Source organism: Poecilia reticulata, linkage group LG9 (genome assembly GCF_000633615.1).
Source record: "Poecilia reticulata strain Guanapo linkage group LG9, Guppy_female_1.0+MT, whole genome shotgun sequence".
Lineage (NCBI taxonomy): Eukaryota > Metazoa > Chordata > Actinopteri > Cyprinodontiformes > Poeciliidae > Poecilia > Poecilia reticulata.
Window position 1 is genome coordinate 30,775,464 of NC_024339.1, and position 15,687 is coordinate 30,791,150.

The 15,687-nt window shown below is 40.9% G+C and overlaps 1 protein-coding gene across 1 annotated transcript in view; it reads left to right on the forward strand.

Moving 5' to 3' along the window:
- Window positions 1-2,056: 2,056 nt before the first annotated feature.
- The window catches only part of sdf2l1 (stromal cell-derived factor 2-like 1), a 24,211-nt gene continuing 10,580 nt past the window's right edge, over window positions 2,057-15,687 (forward strand). Inside the window, exons 1-2 of the mRNA XM_008419300.2 lie at window positions 2,057-2,306; window positions 9,373-9,569. Of these exons, the coding sequence (XP_008417522.1) occupies window positions 2,120-2,306; window positions 9,373-9,569 (384 nt within the window). The 5' untranslated portion in view covers window positions 2,057-2,119. The remainder of the gene's footprint in view (window positions 2,307-9,372; window positions 9,570-15,687) is intronic.

The window sequence follows — 15,687 nt, forward strand, 5'->3', positions numbered from 1 at the left end:
CAATTTGAACAGAAATGTATGAAATTTAGACAAACCTGGGAAACAGTACAGACAACGGCTGATAACTGAAATTTATACAGACCTGAGAAACRGTACARTGGTGTATATTAAGGAACAARTGTCCTTACCTTTCRTGTGGGCCCYACACCAGAGTAYTGTTCCGGAAAGCCTGCGCCTGAACGGCCAGTCCAATCTCCGCTCATGTGTCAACACAAAACCATCCTCTGCTACCAACTGTTGGGAATGGAAATCCCGATCGATGAATCATAATTTGTATTGACACACKGAGCATAAAATCAGCCAAGAAAAGCATTCAGACTTTACTTATTTTATTCACTTTCAGCGCTGAAAGGAGAMGCTTTTACCATTACATCCGAGAAGAGTTTCTAAAAAAGTCTGTAGCGTCCGAGGAGAAAGAGGAGGGCAGCTGATTATATGGACTGAAGACACTCCCTGAAATCACACCATGTCTCTGTGGCCTGAGAAAACGTTTCTTTTTCGTGAGAAATGGACCTTGGTGTCTAACAGAATCAAACATGTAACTTTTTACTATGGGCCTTTGTCTACCAGTGTGACTCTTTCTCGACCTGGTAAAGCGTCTCAACAAGGGGAAAAGATCAGCTTCACATGTAAGTATCGGCCAATCACAATCCCCCAAAATTAAGGAAATTGGCACCCAGAAATCGACTGGTCGATAAATCAGTTGGCCAATAAATGTATCCTATTATACATGTATATAATGTAAACAGCACTACCAGAGATGCAATACATTTATAGCAGGTATGTGAATGTTCTAATGATCGGACTGCTGAGTGCAGCCAGTGGACATTGTTAGCAGAACTAGAGGGCCCCAAAACCAAATTTCACTTAGGGCCCCATGGAGGGTTGGGCCGGCCCTGGGTTTTTACAACATCAAATACATGAACTGAACTTAGATAGTACACTGAGTCTTTCAATTGCCTTATAACCTTTTGAATGAGAGTAACTGAAAGTACCGTAGTTAAACAGGTCAATTTTAAAAGTCACAAAACAAGAAATCTTTCTATTATATATTATATATATATATAAAGCCTTTTTTGGCATATATGCCAATATATGCCAAAAAAGGTGAACAACACGTTTCAGGGTGAGAATCACATAGTGAGCATTTTGTGTTAATATCCTTTTTGAATTGTAGCATGTAATGAATAGCTGCACAGTATTTGTGTATAATTTTGTAAGACACCAATTTAATTTCATTAGTTATTAAAAATGTATATGGAAACATCCAGACTTTTGTCCTATTTATATTTTAATATTAAGTGACAAGTATGAAATGACATAGGGTGCAATGTGTTGGAAAAACAATGTGTTTTTAAAACAACTGTCATGATCCGTGTTCTGTGTATTTATATTAAGGTTTTTCTGTGTTCAGTTTCTGTCCTGAGTCTCTGCCTCTTCCCCGTTGATTCCCAGGTGTCTCATTCCTTGTTTACCCTCCTGTGTATTAAGTCCCATCTGTTGTCTTTGTCTCTTGTCGGATCATCGTCGTACCTCGTGCTTCCCTCGTCCGTTGTAGTTTTCAGTTCACTTTCTCAGAAGAACTGTTTAGTCCTGAGTTTCTGTTTATTTCATCGTCACAGTAGAACTGGCTTAAGTTCTGTGTCGGCGTTGGCTCTGTTGCTCAATCTATTGCCACCAGTGTCGGCTTCATTTCCGCTCACTGTGCTGTCTACTTGTTTGACTGTTCGAGCTGCTATCTTCATTAAATGCATCGTTCTATCTCACCACCACCAACCACACCTCCTGACAAGAACACACATTTCTTTATTTACATCTTTTCTGGGTGCATTGAGAAACATATTTTACCTACAGGACCATCAGTAATTGAAGACGGGGGAGATAATAATCCAGGAGACGGTATAAGTGTGTTCTTAAAGAGTATTATATTACAATACACATGACTGTCTCTTCCGGTATGTCGTACACATTCCGACAAAACATAAGGTACACTGACCAATCACATGCTGACATTCATTTCCGTGTTTTGGGACTTGTCAGGTGTTGATTGGTTGTGGACTGAAGTAGTGATCTTACGAGCAGAGGCTGAGGATACCGATTGTGAAAGCGAGCTGCAAACATGGAGAGGTTGTGGTTGTTGCTGTGGCGGCAGCTGCTGCTGCTGCTGCYGCTGCTGCTGCTGCTGCTGTCTGACTGCGAGGGGAGAGAGTCGGAGTTAAACTATGTGACTTGCGGCTCGCTGGTCAAACTGCTCAACACCCGACACAACGTCCGTCTACATTCACATGATGTCAAATACGGCTCAGGTAACCGCAGGCCCAAATGTAAAAACAAAGTATTAGCTATGAAGATTTTGTTTTAACTTTGTAAAGCTGACTTCTGGCAAGACCCGAAGAGATTTCTTAAAAATGTTCAGCTCGTTTTTTAAATGCTCAGCCTTGTCAATATTGCATGGATGTGAAATAATCAGTTGAACTGGTTCTATGCTTTATTTTATCTGTGATTTGTGTTTGTAATTACCCTATTTGTTTTCGCCTCCTGCCATCTTTAGTCGTTACCATGTAAGTGCTGTTTATTTAGTTGTACAGGAATCGGTATCATTTCAGTTTAGTGTCCTTATTTTGAAAGACGGATGGATGGAAGAATGTATTAATTAGATGGTTAGATAACCAGGACCGCTGTAGATATAAGACCTGTGTGTCTTACATCTACAGCCAGTAATGTTTCACAGGTCAGTTTTAAAGATTCAAATGCATTTTATTTAGTTTAATCCAAAACAAGGTTGTGTTTATTGTTGTCCTCAGGGTGGCGCTGTTGCATCACAAAACCTTGAAAGATTTTTTTTAAAAATAACTTTATTGGGAAAAAAAGTAATCAATACAGAACAGTGAACATTCACTCAATAAGGTACTAATAAGATATTGTTTTGACAGCTTCCTTAATGTTGGAGTCAGATATGTTTACAATGTACTGTTCAAAGTCTTTTTGAAGCAACATAAAAGTGGATTAGTATGAGTAACTTTAAATCAGTGTATGTGGTATTTCCCTAAGATTATTATTAGATTAATAATATAAACTTATTTCTGTTTTTGCTGTTTATATCATGGATTCCAATAGTGCAGTCCTTTGGACATAACTGGTTCTCTAAAGGTCCCAGTCTCTACTTGAGGCCCAATGTTGCAATTATTATTTTTGGAATTAACAGAAAAGTATATATCACCCACTGGTGTCACAGAAGGTTCAAATGGTAGAAGATGATTTATTTAAAATAGAAATAAAGGGTGTTTCCCAGCACTCCTTAATAAAGTTAGAAAATACCAAGCCAATTTAGTCCAATATGGGGTAATCAGCTGTTTACTCCAGGTGGAGCGATGGAACGTTCAAGCTGTTGGCATTGAAAGGCTTAAACGTATTTGTGATCTTTAGCCATCAAATTCTGATATATGATTTTGTCATTTGGAGAGTTACAAACCAAGTTCAAGGTGGATAAAAAGCATTACTTTAAATTTCTTCAATTGAGAAGCTTGGTCAAAGCAAATTACAGTAATCTTAACAAGCATCCCCTTACATTGCTTGAAAAATTAATGATTCGGATTAAATCAAGAAAGGGCATTACTTCAGACTTTTATAATGTGCTGATCTCTAATTTGTCAGAGAACTCAAATAATAAGCTTATAAACTGGAATTTGGACCCATCATCAAATATCAGTGAACAGGTTTGGGAAAGGGCTTGCATTAAAACTCACAATATCCATAAACAGCCGTCTTAGAATCCTACAATTTAAATGGCTAATGCGTGTTTATGTTACGCCTGTGCATTTAAATAAATACAATAACAACATCCCAGATCTTTGCGTAAAGTATAATTCTAAAGGGATTTTAATACACTGCATGTGGGAATGCAGACAAATCAATGCATTTTGGACAGAGGTGAAAGATACAATTGAAAAAATTCTCTCATGGCAAATGTCACTAGATCCTAAATCGTTCCTGTTAGCTTTATACCCTGAGAAGCATAACTTTAGTAAATTAGAATGTACTTTTATAGATATACGCTTATTATCTACAAAAAGTGTATTGCTTTGTCTTGGAAAAATATCAACAGACATAGTGCCACCTACTGGTAAAAGCACATGTCGTCTATTTTGCAACTAGAAAGAACAGTATTTTTTGGAAATCCAAACAGTATCTTTTTGAGAGGATTTGGGGTCTTTCATTAACTTTAATAAAGAGGGTTTGTTTGAGTTTTGATTTAAGGTTTCCCCCAGAAAACATGCTAAGCCCGGTGGTTGGGGTACCGTGGTGGTCCACCGGGGTTTTGTATTAAAAGATGTTAAATTGACAGGAAACGTAAAATATTACTGGGTAATTATGTTATTGGAAGACATTTCCGACAGTACTTTAACCCACAACTATAGAATCTTAAAAACAACAAATAATAAAAAAAATACAATTAAAATAAATATCAATTATTTGCATTTCTGTTAAATCCAAATTAAGTCATCAGTTTGTGGATCTAAAAACATGATGTAATGCTGATCACATTCAGAACTGGCATAAATGAACTAAGAGAATATCAATGCTGCTAAATTTGATTTAATGGTTTCAGCATAGATAAGATTTTAAATTGTTTAACATTTAAATTTAAGATTTTAAGGAGCTGGCAAGTTTACTTTGTAAAAGTTCAGAGAACAATCCTCATAGTTGGATTGTTTTGTACCATAGCTACAATCTGATACTCTCAGTTTAATCTTTGAGTTTTAGCTGTTCATAATTGCATTTTAGTAAACTACAATTATACCTGACTGCTTTTAAACTTTGCCAATTAAACTAGGCCCCTCTCCCAGATTTCACTAAATCCATGGTGAAATGCTGTTAGTGGTGCTGATGTTGGCAGCAAAAGGGGCCTCTACGTCAAATTCTGCTCAAGGCTTCATTCAACATTGGACCGGCCCTGCATGATGAGCTAGACCTGCTGCACAGTGCATCCCTGCAGCTGGATGTAGAGGGACAAACGGGAGATGTAATCTATGTGGTGTTGTTGCGCAACACCTCCCCCCCCTTCTCTCTCTACTTCCCCTTCTCAGAGGAGGGAGATGTGCAGCCAGCTCTCCATCTAACGGGTAATTTGAGTTTTCTAAATCTGATGGGATTTTACCCTGTTCAGAACTGAGTAAACTCTGTTTAAGCTGGCGTCGAGAAAGACTAGTCTGGTTTCTAACGACCTCCATCCAGATGTCCCACCCTTTTTCACCCTGTGAATTAGCCAGATTGAGCAGCCTGCAACCAGCTAGCTTCACAGAGGTCACCTGTTAACGGTCGCTCTTTCTCTTTATTACAACTTGCACTTGTTACTGAACCAGGTTGGTTTTAGTGACTCGGGCGAGTCCCAAGGGTGTTTTAGTTTTGGCTAAAAGCAACCTAGAAAACATTTCTACTTTTTCCTCCCAGAATCAAACTTCATAGCTATTTCACAACCATCAAAGAACTTTAAGGTGACTCATTAATTGAATGTCCACAACATCTTTTAGATTTTCTTAATGCTAATTATTTTATTAGTAAGGCAATTTTGCAAGGGTCAGTACAGCTTAATTCAGTAGCAGAAATAATCAAATAAGTAAAATCTATAATCTAGCCTATCTTTCCCTAATGCTGACACTGAGAACTAAAAAAGGGAAACTTTGAGAGAGACGGACAGAGTTTGGCATTTTGAACCCCAGAACTGGCCTGATGATGAAGAAGGTGTTGCAGCAGCAGGAGGTTCCCAGTACAGGAAGAGTACTGACTTAGAGCAGCAGGTCTCGGGCCTCAGGGTGACTTCCTCATGTGCGTAGCGGTCCTCAGCTTCCTGTCTTGCAGCTCTGTAGCTCCCTTCTCATCGTCTCACGATCTTCCTGGTCCCACGGAAGGAACACACCAGTTCTTCCTCTTTGCCTTTGTCTTTATCTTCATCTTTGCCTTGGTCTTTGTCTTTGGGGGTCTAAACCCAGCTGTTGAGAGAAGTGCGATTTGAAGCCACATGTTGCGGGGCTAACGGGTTGGTCCCCATGTGCAGAACAGTCTCCGGCTCTGTGGCCCCGACTCTTCTTCAGCTGCAGAGTTCTTTGTCCATCTCCATCTTGGCTCGAAGCTGCCTGAAGGATCCAAAGAAAGATTCCTCTTTTGCACCCACCTTATAAAGGGTTTATCCACCTTTTGGTGCGTTTACATTGGCTAGCTTTGTTGCTGTGCCTGTCTCATTGGCCGACTGCTTGGACAGATGATCTCATATCCATCACCTTGGAGACCTCATGACCTGATGTCTGTTCTAATGTCCCCAAGTTGCTCAACAGTTCCTCCTACCTCTGTTTCCTGCCCAACCTTTTCTTAGGCAAGTTGAAGTTTAGCAATAAGGCTTTGGTCATCTCTGCTCTCCTATCAGTTCCTCTTTCCCCCTGACCTTTCACCTTTCACCTCCCATCTACCTTCAACACATCAGTGACCTTTAATTACAGTTACAACATTTTACACCTTTTCAAGTTCAATTCTCAAAATCACATTTATAACCTTTTAGTTTATCTGATTTAACATTCATTTATGTTATAACAACCATAACTTATTAGTTATTATTATAATCATGTGAGTTATTACAGACATTTCTGAAAAGAAACCAAGAATAATCCATTATTCTAATTATCTGATACCAAGTTACAGTTACTTGTTTCACCTTTAAGTACTTCCACAAGTGTAAGAGTAAGTGTAAATATTCTTATAATCAAATCAACATCAACCACTGGTTAAACCAATATTAATTATTGGCATAATTATAAGTCATTATTTTAAGTATTTTACTCTGGGTTTTATCCAATTACTCAAAATGTTTAGATTTTATTCTTTAAAAACCTTTAATGCTTTAAAATAAGGAACGGTCTGAACTATTTTTAGCCTGATGCAAGATAGAAACTTCCTCTTTTCTTCAGGAAACCAGCTCTTCCTGTTTCATGACTCTCTTTCTGCCTGACTTTGATTTTTTATGATTAAATAGAAAAAAGTAGAATTAAAGCAAAGTTTGCAGGACACAATAACAACACACACAACCAGATTCATTTTATTACCGTCTGACTCTACTGTTGGGTCTTGATGTCACCTGTGTAATTAATTTTAAGGTAAATTTATTTATTGTTACTATTACACTAAAATCTCCAGCATGGGGAAGTGGGATGAGCTCGACTTTTCTCGACAGTGGCTTTAGAAGCTCTTCCGKTAAGTGTCTGTTGAGCTTTTAATGAGCGCCACATCAACTCTTTTAGAGCCAAAACTCATGTTTAGGTTGCCCAAGATGGCAAGTTTTGATCTCCGCACACCCGCGCAGCAAATCTACCCGACTCCAAGTTGACACAGCATTTGATATGCATTGTGTCACCTCAAAAAATAAACTAAAATAAAAATAAACCAATGTGCTGCGCTAGTCACGAGGCGAGCGCGAAAGCTCCTCCACAGACTGAACCACCATAATGCACCGGCTAACCGGGAACTCAGACTATCGCCGCAAACGGAGTCAGCATGTTTAGACATCAACGCACACGCCACATATAATGCTTTGTTAAAGAAATATTCTCACTGCACGCTTAACGCACACCTCTAAATATGCAAGAGTAAACCTGCAAACTCTGAGCGCAGAGTTTACAGGTGAACCACATTTGTGGTTCACATTAAGCTGCGCGACCAGAGCAAACGCAGTGGATTTAAACTTGATTCTTACCTTCATGAATTCTACAAAGAAACATGGATCCTCACCCTGGACTTGCTGGAACCTGCAGTCCGCCATGCTGAATAGACATGTACAATTATATCCAACCTGGTTGCAATTTGCTTAAATACCCCTGTTTTTCCAGAAGTGGTGTTTTAAATTGATTCAGTTTAATCAATTTAATCAGTTGATTACATTTTTTGTTTGCATGTTATTCACTTCTCTGACATGAGAAAGAATAATTACTGTCATATAATAACTAAAAAGAAAACTTGTTCAGACAGTTACATGATTGTATTTTCAAAGTGGAAAATCTCAAAAATATTTTGGTAAAAAAAAACAAGAACTTCTAATAGACTAAAATGAAACCAGCTTGCTGCGTGACTTCAGGGCTACATCGCCTCCACAGGCTGAACCACTTAACCACTAATGCACCATGTAACTGGGATTAACTTTACCAGCAGAGACACATGACCGCGTACTGGGCAGCATGTGTGAGATGTACATGCACACGCTGCACATATACCTCTTTGTTCATAAAGACAAATCATTCCCACTACTCGCTCAAAGCGTACCTCAGAAAGCGCGACTACAGGTTATATCATAGAGCTGCACAAGCAGAGCTAACCTGGTGGGTTTTAAACTTGAATCATATGCTGATGAAAAGCTCCGGAAAGAAACATAATTCCTCTCAGGGGGTTGATGTAACTATCCATTCAGGTCACCCTGTGTCTAGTTTGAGTGAAAGGAGGCGCGTGTGATCCTTGTTGAGGTAAACTTCAGAGATCAAGCAGCAACAGTGTGGGAGGCAACGCGCAGAGGCGCCAGGGGTGTGATTGGGCTGCGCTCTGGCAAGCAAAGCCTGGAAAACTGTTTTGGTGTAACAGGAATACCAGAAGTTTGGAGGAACTCAGAAAAATGAAATTCCCATTATTGTTGAGTAGCTGTGTTACTAGAACTGTATTGTTGTTGCACCACAATTTAAAACAGTTGGATTTATTTTTCTATAAAAATAAATCCAACTATTCAGAAAGATTTTTTGAAATCTTTCTGAATAGACAAAATTGCAATGATATACTTCCAGTGAAGAAACGCGAGTCACTATTTTTTTTATTTGCCAAAACAACTTGTCCGAGACTGCACACTCTAGGCAGACTAATAACAATTGTATAAAACGCAAAATGCTCATCAGTTGTTCTGCAATTCAATGAGATTCCAACGCATGGCCACAAACAAAGTGGTTCTTGGATCAGAAACATCCAGAGAGTTTGTCCTGTAGATCTGCATGTCTGAATTTAGTGGACACTTTATCTGAGGTACGCAGCCAGCAGAGGGACAGAAATGTTTTAGCTTTTTTCATGTAGCTCTTTCCTTAACTACCTGCCTGCTCTAGTCTGAAACAGAGACACAGAATAACAAAAATATTAAATGTACTACTAAATTAAATTATACATGTAAACAGAATCATTAGAATGATTAGCTTGTCATGATCAGCATGTGAATGGGTGAATGACTGTAGTGTGAAGGTTTTTCATTTTAACAAGTTTGTTTTGCAAACACAAATGAAGGCATAAGCTTAAGTCCATTACTTACAGTAGGATGTGTCTGTGTGTGTGTGTGTGTGTGTGTGTGTCTGTCTGTAGGTAGTGGACAGCAGTCTGTAACTGGAGTGGAGAGTGCTGACGATGCTAACAGTTACTGGCAGATCCGTGGGAAGCCAGCACGTCCATGTCAGCGTGGGTCAGCCATCAAATGTGGTCAGCCCATCCGAATCACACACATGAAGACCAGCCGGAACCTTCACACACACCACTTCAGCTCCCCTCTGTCTAATAACCAGGTTAAAAGTTTGTTCACAAACTTACTTCAGATTTTTTTTGTCAGCCGTTTCTACTCAAACAATTCCAGTATCACACGCCCTTCTTTCTTTGTTAATCTAGTCTGCTAAGGACAAAAAGGTCTACCAGCACTTTATTAAACACACAATGCTAATACAGGTTGAGGTTCAGATCAGAAGATGGGTCCACTGTGGTCCTGAAGGGATTGACATAGTAAGCAGGCTGTGACGTTGGTTACCCCTCCCCCATCCTCCACTACCAGCCTGAGTCACACTCTGACCCCACCAACTGAATTGGGGTGTTTTGCACCACCTTTTTCCAGCCTGTCATTGTCTGCTTCTGATGACTGTGTGAATTGCAACCTCAGTTTTCTGCTCTTGGCTTTGTAGATGAGGTGTTTGTGTCCTGTTACAGAAACATTTTCAGATTTATTAATAATAAACTAAAACCGAAAATGTGCAAAGCCCCACAACATCTCCTAGGCTAGCATATGCTTCAGTTCTTCAGATATTGGTCCCAGATAGGTGACACCTATGGGCTAGTCTGTGAATGCTAACTATAAGAGAACACATTGTGCAAATTCTAAATATAATTAATTTCTCCACATTTGTAATTACAAGATATTAAAACATGTGCAAAGTTGGGCAGAAAAACCTGTCACAACAATTTGCTTATTATTATGATGATTGTTTTTACAAATTGTACACAAATCATCAGCTGTGGACGGATCAGTCAACACTAGTGCACAGATCAGCTTTCGACTTTTGAGACATTCTCACCACAAAGTCTCACTTGTATGGAGGACCAAAACTGACATAATAAGAAATAAAGCATAAATATATAGTTTTTCCTTCTCCTTACACGAGTTCCGTCAAGAAATGCATATTTTCTTTTTTATTTACCCTAAACATGCTTTTTTGTCAAGAAAAGTAGATATTTTGTTTTGTCTTTTCCTTATACAAGCCCTCCCTTTGTCATCTGTGCAGATGAGGTACACTCATTTTTATTCGATTTGACCCATTTTATTCCCTGTCGATACATTACCATGTCACCAGGTGACTCTGAACCCCTCCAGTCACGGAATGGATGCTTAAAACAAATGTGTCAAAACTTTCTGCAGCTTAACATAAACAAAACTGAAGTTATTTTTGGACCTAAAGAGGAACAATTTAGAGTTATAGATCTAGAGTTGTAGATCTATAACTAGTGATGGACTCTGACCTGAACCTACATTAAAACAGTAACGAAGTTGGCCTTCTATCACCTGAAGAACATTAGAGGACTGATGTCTCAGCAAGATCTAGAGAAACTCATCCATGCATTTATCTTTAGTCGCATTGATTACTGCAAGAGTGTCTTTCCAGGTCTGTCCAACAAATCAATCCTCCAGCTGCAGCTGATCCAGAACGCTGCTGTTGGTATTCTCATTAAAACCAGAACGTTAGAGCACATAACACCAGTTTTAAAGTCCTTCACTGGCTCCCTGTAGCTCAGAGAATATACTTTAAAATACTGTAGTTAGTTTATAAATCACTGAACAACTTAGCACAATACATTAAAAATCTGCTGCTGTTGTATCAACCTTCCAGACCCCTCAGGTCTTCTGGTTCTGGTTCTGCTCTGCATACCCAGAATCAAAACTAAACAAGGAGAAGCAGCATTCAGCTTCTATGCACCACAAATCTGGAACAAGCTTCCAGAAAACTGTGAAACAGCTGAAACACTGACTTCCTTTAAATCTCAACTAAAAACCCCCCTGTTTAGAGTAGGGATGCTCCAATCAGGCTTTTTGCTGCCGATTCCGATCACCCATGAGGCCGATCTCTGCCGATCACCTGGATTGACTGTTATTTTTTTTGCTTTAGATATAAATGTTACTGTGTGATCTTCTAAAATGGAAAAATGATCTGGTAATAAATTCACCTAATTTAGACATAAAACCATACAAAATACTTGCAGGCAAAATACAGCCACTACTCAGTCAAAAGGACAACTGAAAAACCTGCAATCAGTAAAACAATATTTTATTTTATTTTTTTTACCATATTTTCCGCACTATAAGACGCACCGGATTATAAGGTGCACCTTCAATGAATGGTTTATTTTAAAACTTTTTTCATATATAAGGCGCATAGAATAGACACTACAGTAGAGGCTGGAGTTACGTTATGCATCCACTAGATGGACTAAACGGAATGTCAACAAAACGGATTGACTCCTGTCGGCGAGGAGAGTCTTCTGCGACTGGGCCGGGGTGTGGCTGGACGATGGTCACCCTTCTCTGTTTGCTCACAGCATGTTTGTGGAGAATGTGGTGCTAAATGACCTGCAGACGACCTGATTCTAGACGGTCAGTAGGTAGATAGGTCAGTCAAACTTTATTAATAGATTACAAACCAGCGTTCTGACAACTATCCCAGCATGCACCACGCACTTCTTCTACGGGCGAAACTGAAGTCGGCAGCTGCTTACCGTAGTTGCTAGGCCTGTTGTGGCTCAATATTGGTCCATATATAAGGCGCACCGGATTATAAGACGCACTGTCGGCTTTTGAGGAAATTGAAGGTTTTTAGGTGCGCCTTATAGTGCGGAAAATACGGTATTTGTTTATCAGGAGATCATACATTCATTGATATTACATACATTTAGAAAAATTAAATGACTTCTCCAATTTTTTTTCCCCCTTTCCCCGTAGCGAACATAAATCACCGTACTGACATAACAAAAACAAGACAAAATAAGTAGATGCATAAAAAAGAAAACGTTAACGAAACAAAAACAAAAAAACAAGAGAGGGGGGTAGGATGGTATTGAGAAGCTAAAAGGCAACAATATTTTACCTATTCTGTAAATTTTAGTCACATGATGACGTGATAAGTCAGTCACATCAGTCTATGCATTACAAAGGCAGATATTTTATTTATGTCACAAAAGGTGCCCACTTGTGAGTAAATTTTGCTGAACTACCTTTCACTGTTAACATTTTTTCTATCTTCAAGAATGATCTTGCAGTATTAAGCCATTGTGAAGTAGATGGAGGTGTAGGAGATTTCCAGCAGAGTAAAATATAGCGCCTGGCAAGGAGAGAACAGAAAGCTAAGACCTCCCCCTGTATGGGGGACAGGTTAAGTGAGGTCCCTAGAACTCCAAAAATGGCAATTAGTGGATCGCTTTGGATCTGGATTCCAAAAACCCCTGAAAGTATGGAGAAGACATATTTCCAAAATTTTTGTAAGCTCAGGCTAAAGAAAAACATATGACTTAAGTTGCAAGGTGAAGTCTGGCATCTGTCACTCTGGTCCAAAATTGAAGGTAGGATTTTCAGAAGTGGACTCTATTTATCACGTTAAACCATACAAGTTGTAAATTGACACATGGTGTGCTTTAGCATATGCCGAGAATAACTTTATCCCACCATAAATCAGACAGTTCAACACCCAATTCACGTTCGGAAACAATTCTGGTTTTACCCGATGAATTGGGCTCAATTGCCATAAGTTTTCCATATATATTAGAAAGGGGTGATTTCAGATTGTGTTTCAAAACTAGAAGGTCGACTCATGGTGGGTCAACAGGAAGAGTTAGAAAATTTGGGAACAGCAAAGAAACAATGTCTAATTTGGAAATAGAGAAACAGATGAGAAGTAGGTAGGTTAGATTTTGAGGACAATTTTGAAAAACAAAGAAATAGACCATCTTTGTAGAGATCTCTCATTGTTCTAATGCCTCTCTCATGCCAAATTCTGTAGGCAACATTAGTGGTCGCGGGACTATGATTTTTTAATAACGGCATTTTATTAGAGGGAGACATAAATTTAAAATGGGACCTAAATTGTGATCAAATCTTAAGTGTAGAGAGCACTATAGGATTTGTAGTAACATAGGATAGTTTAAATGGTAGTGATGAATAGATAATTGAGGCAGGTGAAAAAAATGTAGAAATCGATTGAATTTCAAGTTTACACCAAATCAGATTAGGTGAATTTAGCCAATAAATCAATTTATGAATATGTGAAGACCAGTAATACATTGCAAAATTGCATAGGGAAAGACCACCACTTGTGGTGAACTGTTGCAATAGAGCAGTTCACCACAATACCGAACCCATCAGATTCATATTCACATTCACTGAACCCTTTTTTAGTGATAAATAAAATTATTTTTTTTAAAACAAATTCAAGATATAGGGGTGACCCAACTAGAGCAGGGGTGGGCAATCCTGGTCCTCGAGGGCCGGTGTCCTGCAACTCTTAGATTTCTCCCTGGTCCAACACACTTGAATCCAATAGCTGAATCACCTCGAATCACCTCCTAAGTGCAGTCAAGTTCTCCAGAGTCTTGCTAACGACCTCATTATTTGACTCAGGTGTGTTGAAGTAGAGATGCATCTAAAAGTCGCAGGAGACTGGCCCTCGAGGCCTGGAGTTGCCCACCCCTGAACTAGAGTATAGTTGGGTCACCCCAATATCAGTCTTCTTAAAAGGTAGAGTCTCTGAGAACAGTTCTTCAAACTGTTTTCAGTGTTTTCAGCAAAGTTGAGCTGACTGAAGGTTGTCTGCATATAAGGACAGTTTAATCTCAACACCAGAATGGATAATTCCATGAAAAGAAGAGGGGGGGGGCTTCCAATGGGCTCACCACCTGTTGGAGGGGCCAAAGGGGTCGGGTRCAGTGTGTAACGGGCGGCAGCCGAGGGAGGGGACCCTGGCGGTCTGATCCTCGGCTGCAGAAGCTGGCTCTTGGGACGTGGAACGTCACCTCTCTGGTGGGGAAAGAACCGGAGCTAGTGTGCGAGGCTGAGAGGTTCCTGCTAGAAATAGTTGGCCTCACCTCGACGGATGGCTCTGGTTCTGGAACCAGTCTCCTTGAGAGGGGCTGGACGTACTTCCACTCTGGAGTCGCCCACGGTGAGAGGCGCCAGGCAGGCGTGGGCATAGTTGTTTCCCCCCGTCTTGGCGCCTGTACATTGGGGTTTACCCCGGTGAACGAGAGGGTAGCCTCCCTCCGCCTACAGGTGGGGGGACGGGTTCTGACTGTTTGTGCTTACGGGCCAAACGGCAGTTCAGATTACCCACCCTTCTTGGAGTCCTTAGAGGGGGTACTGGAGAGTGCCCCTCCTGGGGACTCCCTTGTTCTACTGGGGGACTTCAACGCTCATGTGGGCAACGATGGTGAGACCTGGAGGGGTGTGGTTGGGAGGAACGGCCCGCCCGATCTGAACTCGAGTGGTGTTCTGTTGTTGGGCTTCTGTGCTCGTCACGGATTTTCCATCGCAAACACCATGTTCAAGCATAAGGGTGTCCATATGTGCACTTGGCACCAGGACACCCTAGGCCGCAGTTCGATAATCAATTTTGTCAGTTTCATCGGATCTGCGGCCGTATGTCTTGGACACTCAGGTGAAGAGAGGTGCGGAGCTGTCCACTGACCACTACCTGGTGGTGAGTTGGCTCAGGTGGTGGGGGAGGAAGCCAGTCAGACCTGGCAGACTCAAAACGTGCAGCGAGGGTCTGCTGGGAACGTCTGGCGGAGTCCCCCTGTGAGATGGAGCTTTAACTCCCATCTCCGGCAGAACTTTGAACACGTTCCGGGCGAGGTGGGGAACATTGAGTCTGAGTGGACCATGTTCCGTACCTCCATTCCCGAGGCGGCTTATCGGAGCTGCGGCCGCAAGGTTGTTGGTGCCTGTCGCGGCGGCAACCCTCTAACCCGTTAGTGGACACCTTCGGTGAGGGATGCTGTCAAGCTGAAGGAGTCCTATCGGGCCTTTTTGGCCTGTGGGACTCCAGAAGCAGCTGATGGGTACCAGCGGGCGAAGCGGCATGCGGCTCGGGTTGTCGCTGAGGCAAAAACTCAGACGTGGGAGGAGTTTGGAGAGGCCATGGAGAAAGACTTCCGTAAGGCTTCGAGGCGATTCTGGTCCATCATCAGGAGGGGCAAGAAGTGCAGCACCAAAACTGTTTATAGTGGGGATGGTGTGCTGCTGACCTCAACTCGGGACGTTGTGGGCCGGTGGGCGGAATACTTCGAAGACCTCCTCAATCCCACCAACATGCCTTCTGTTGAGGAAGCTGAGCCTGGGGATTCTGGGTTGGGCTCTCCAATCTCTGGGGACGAGGT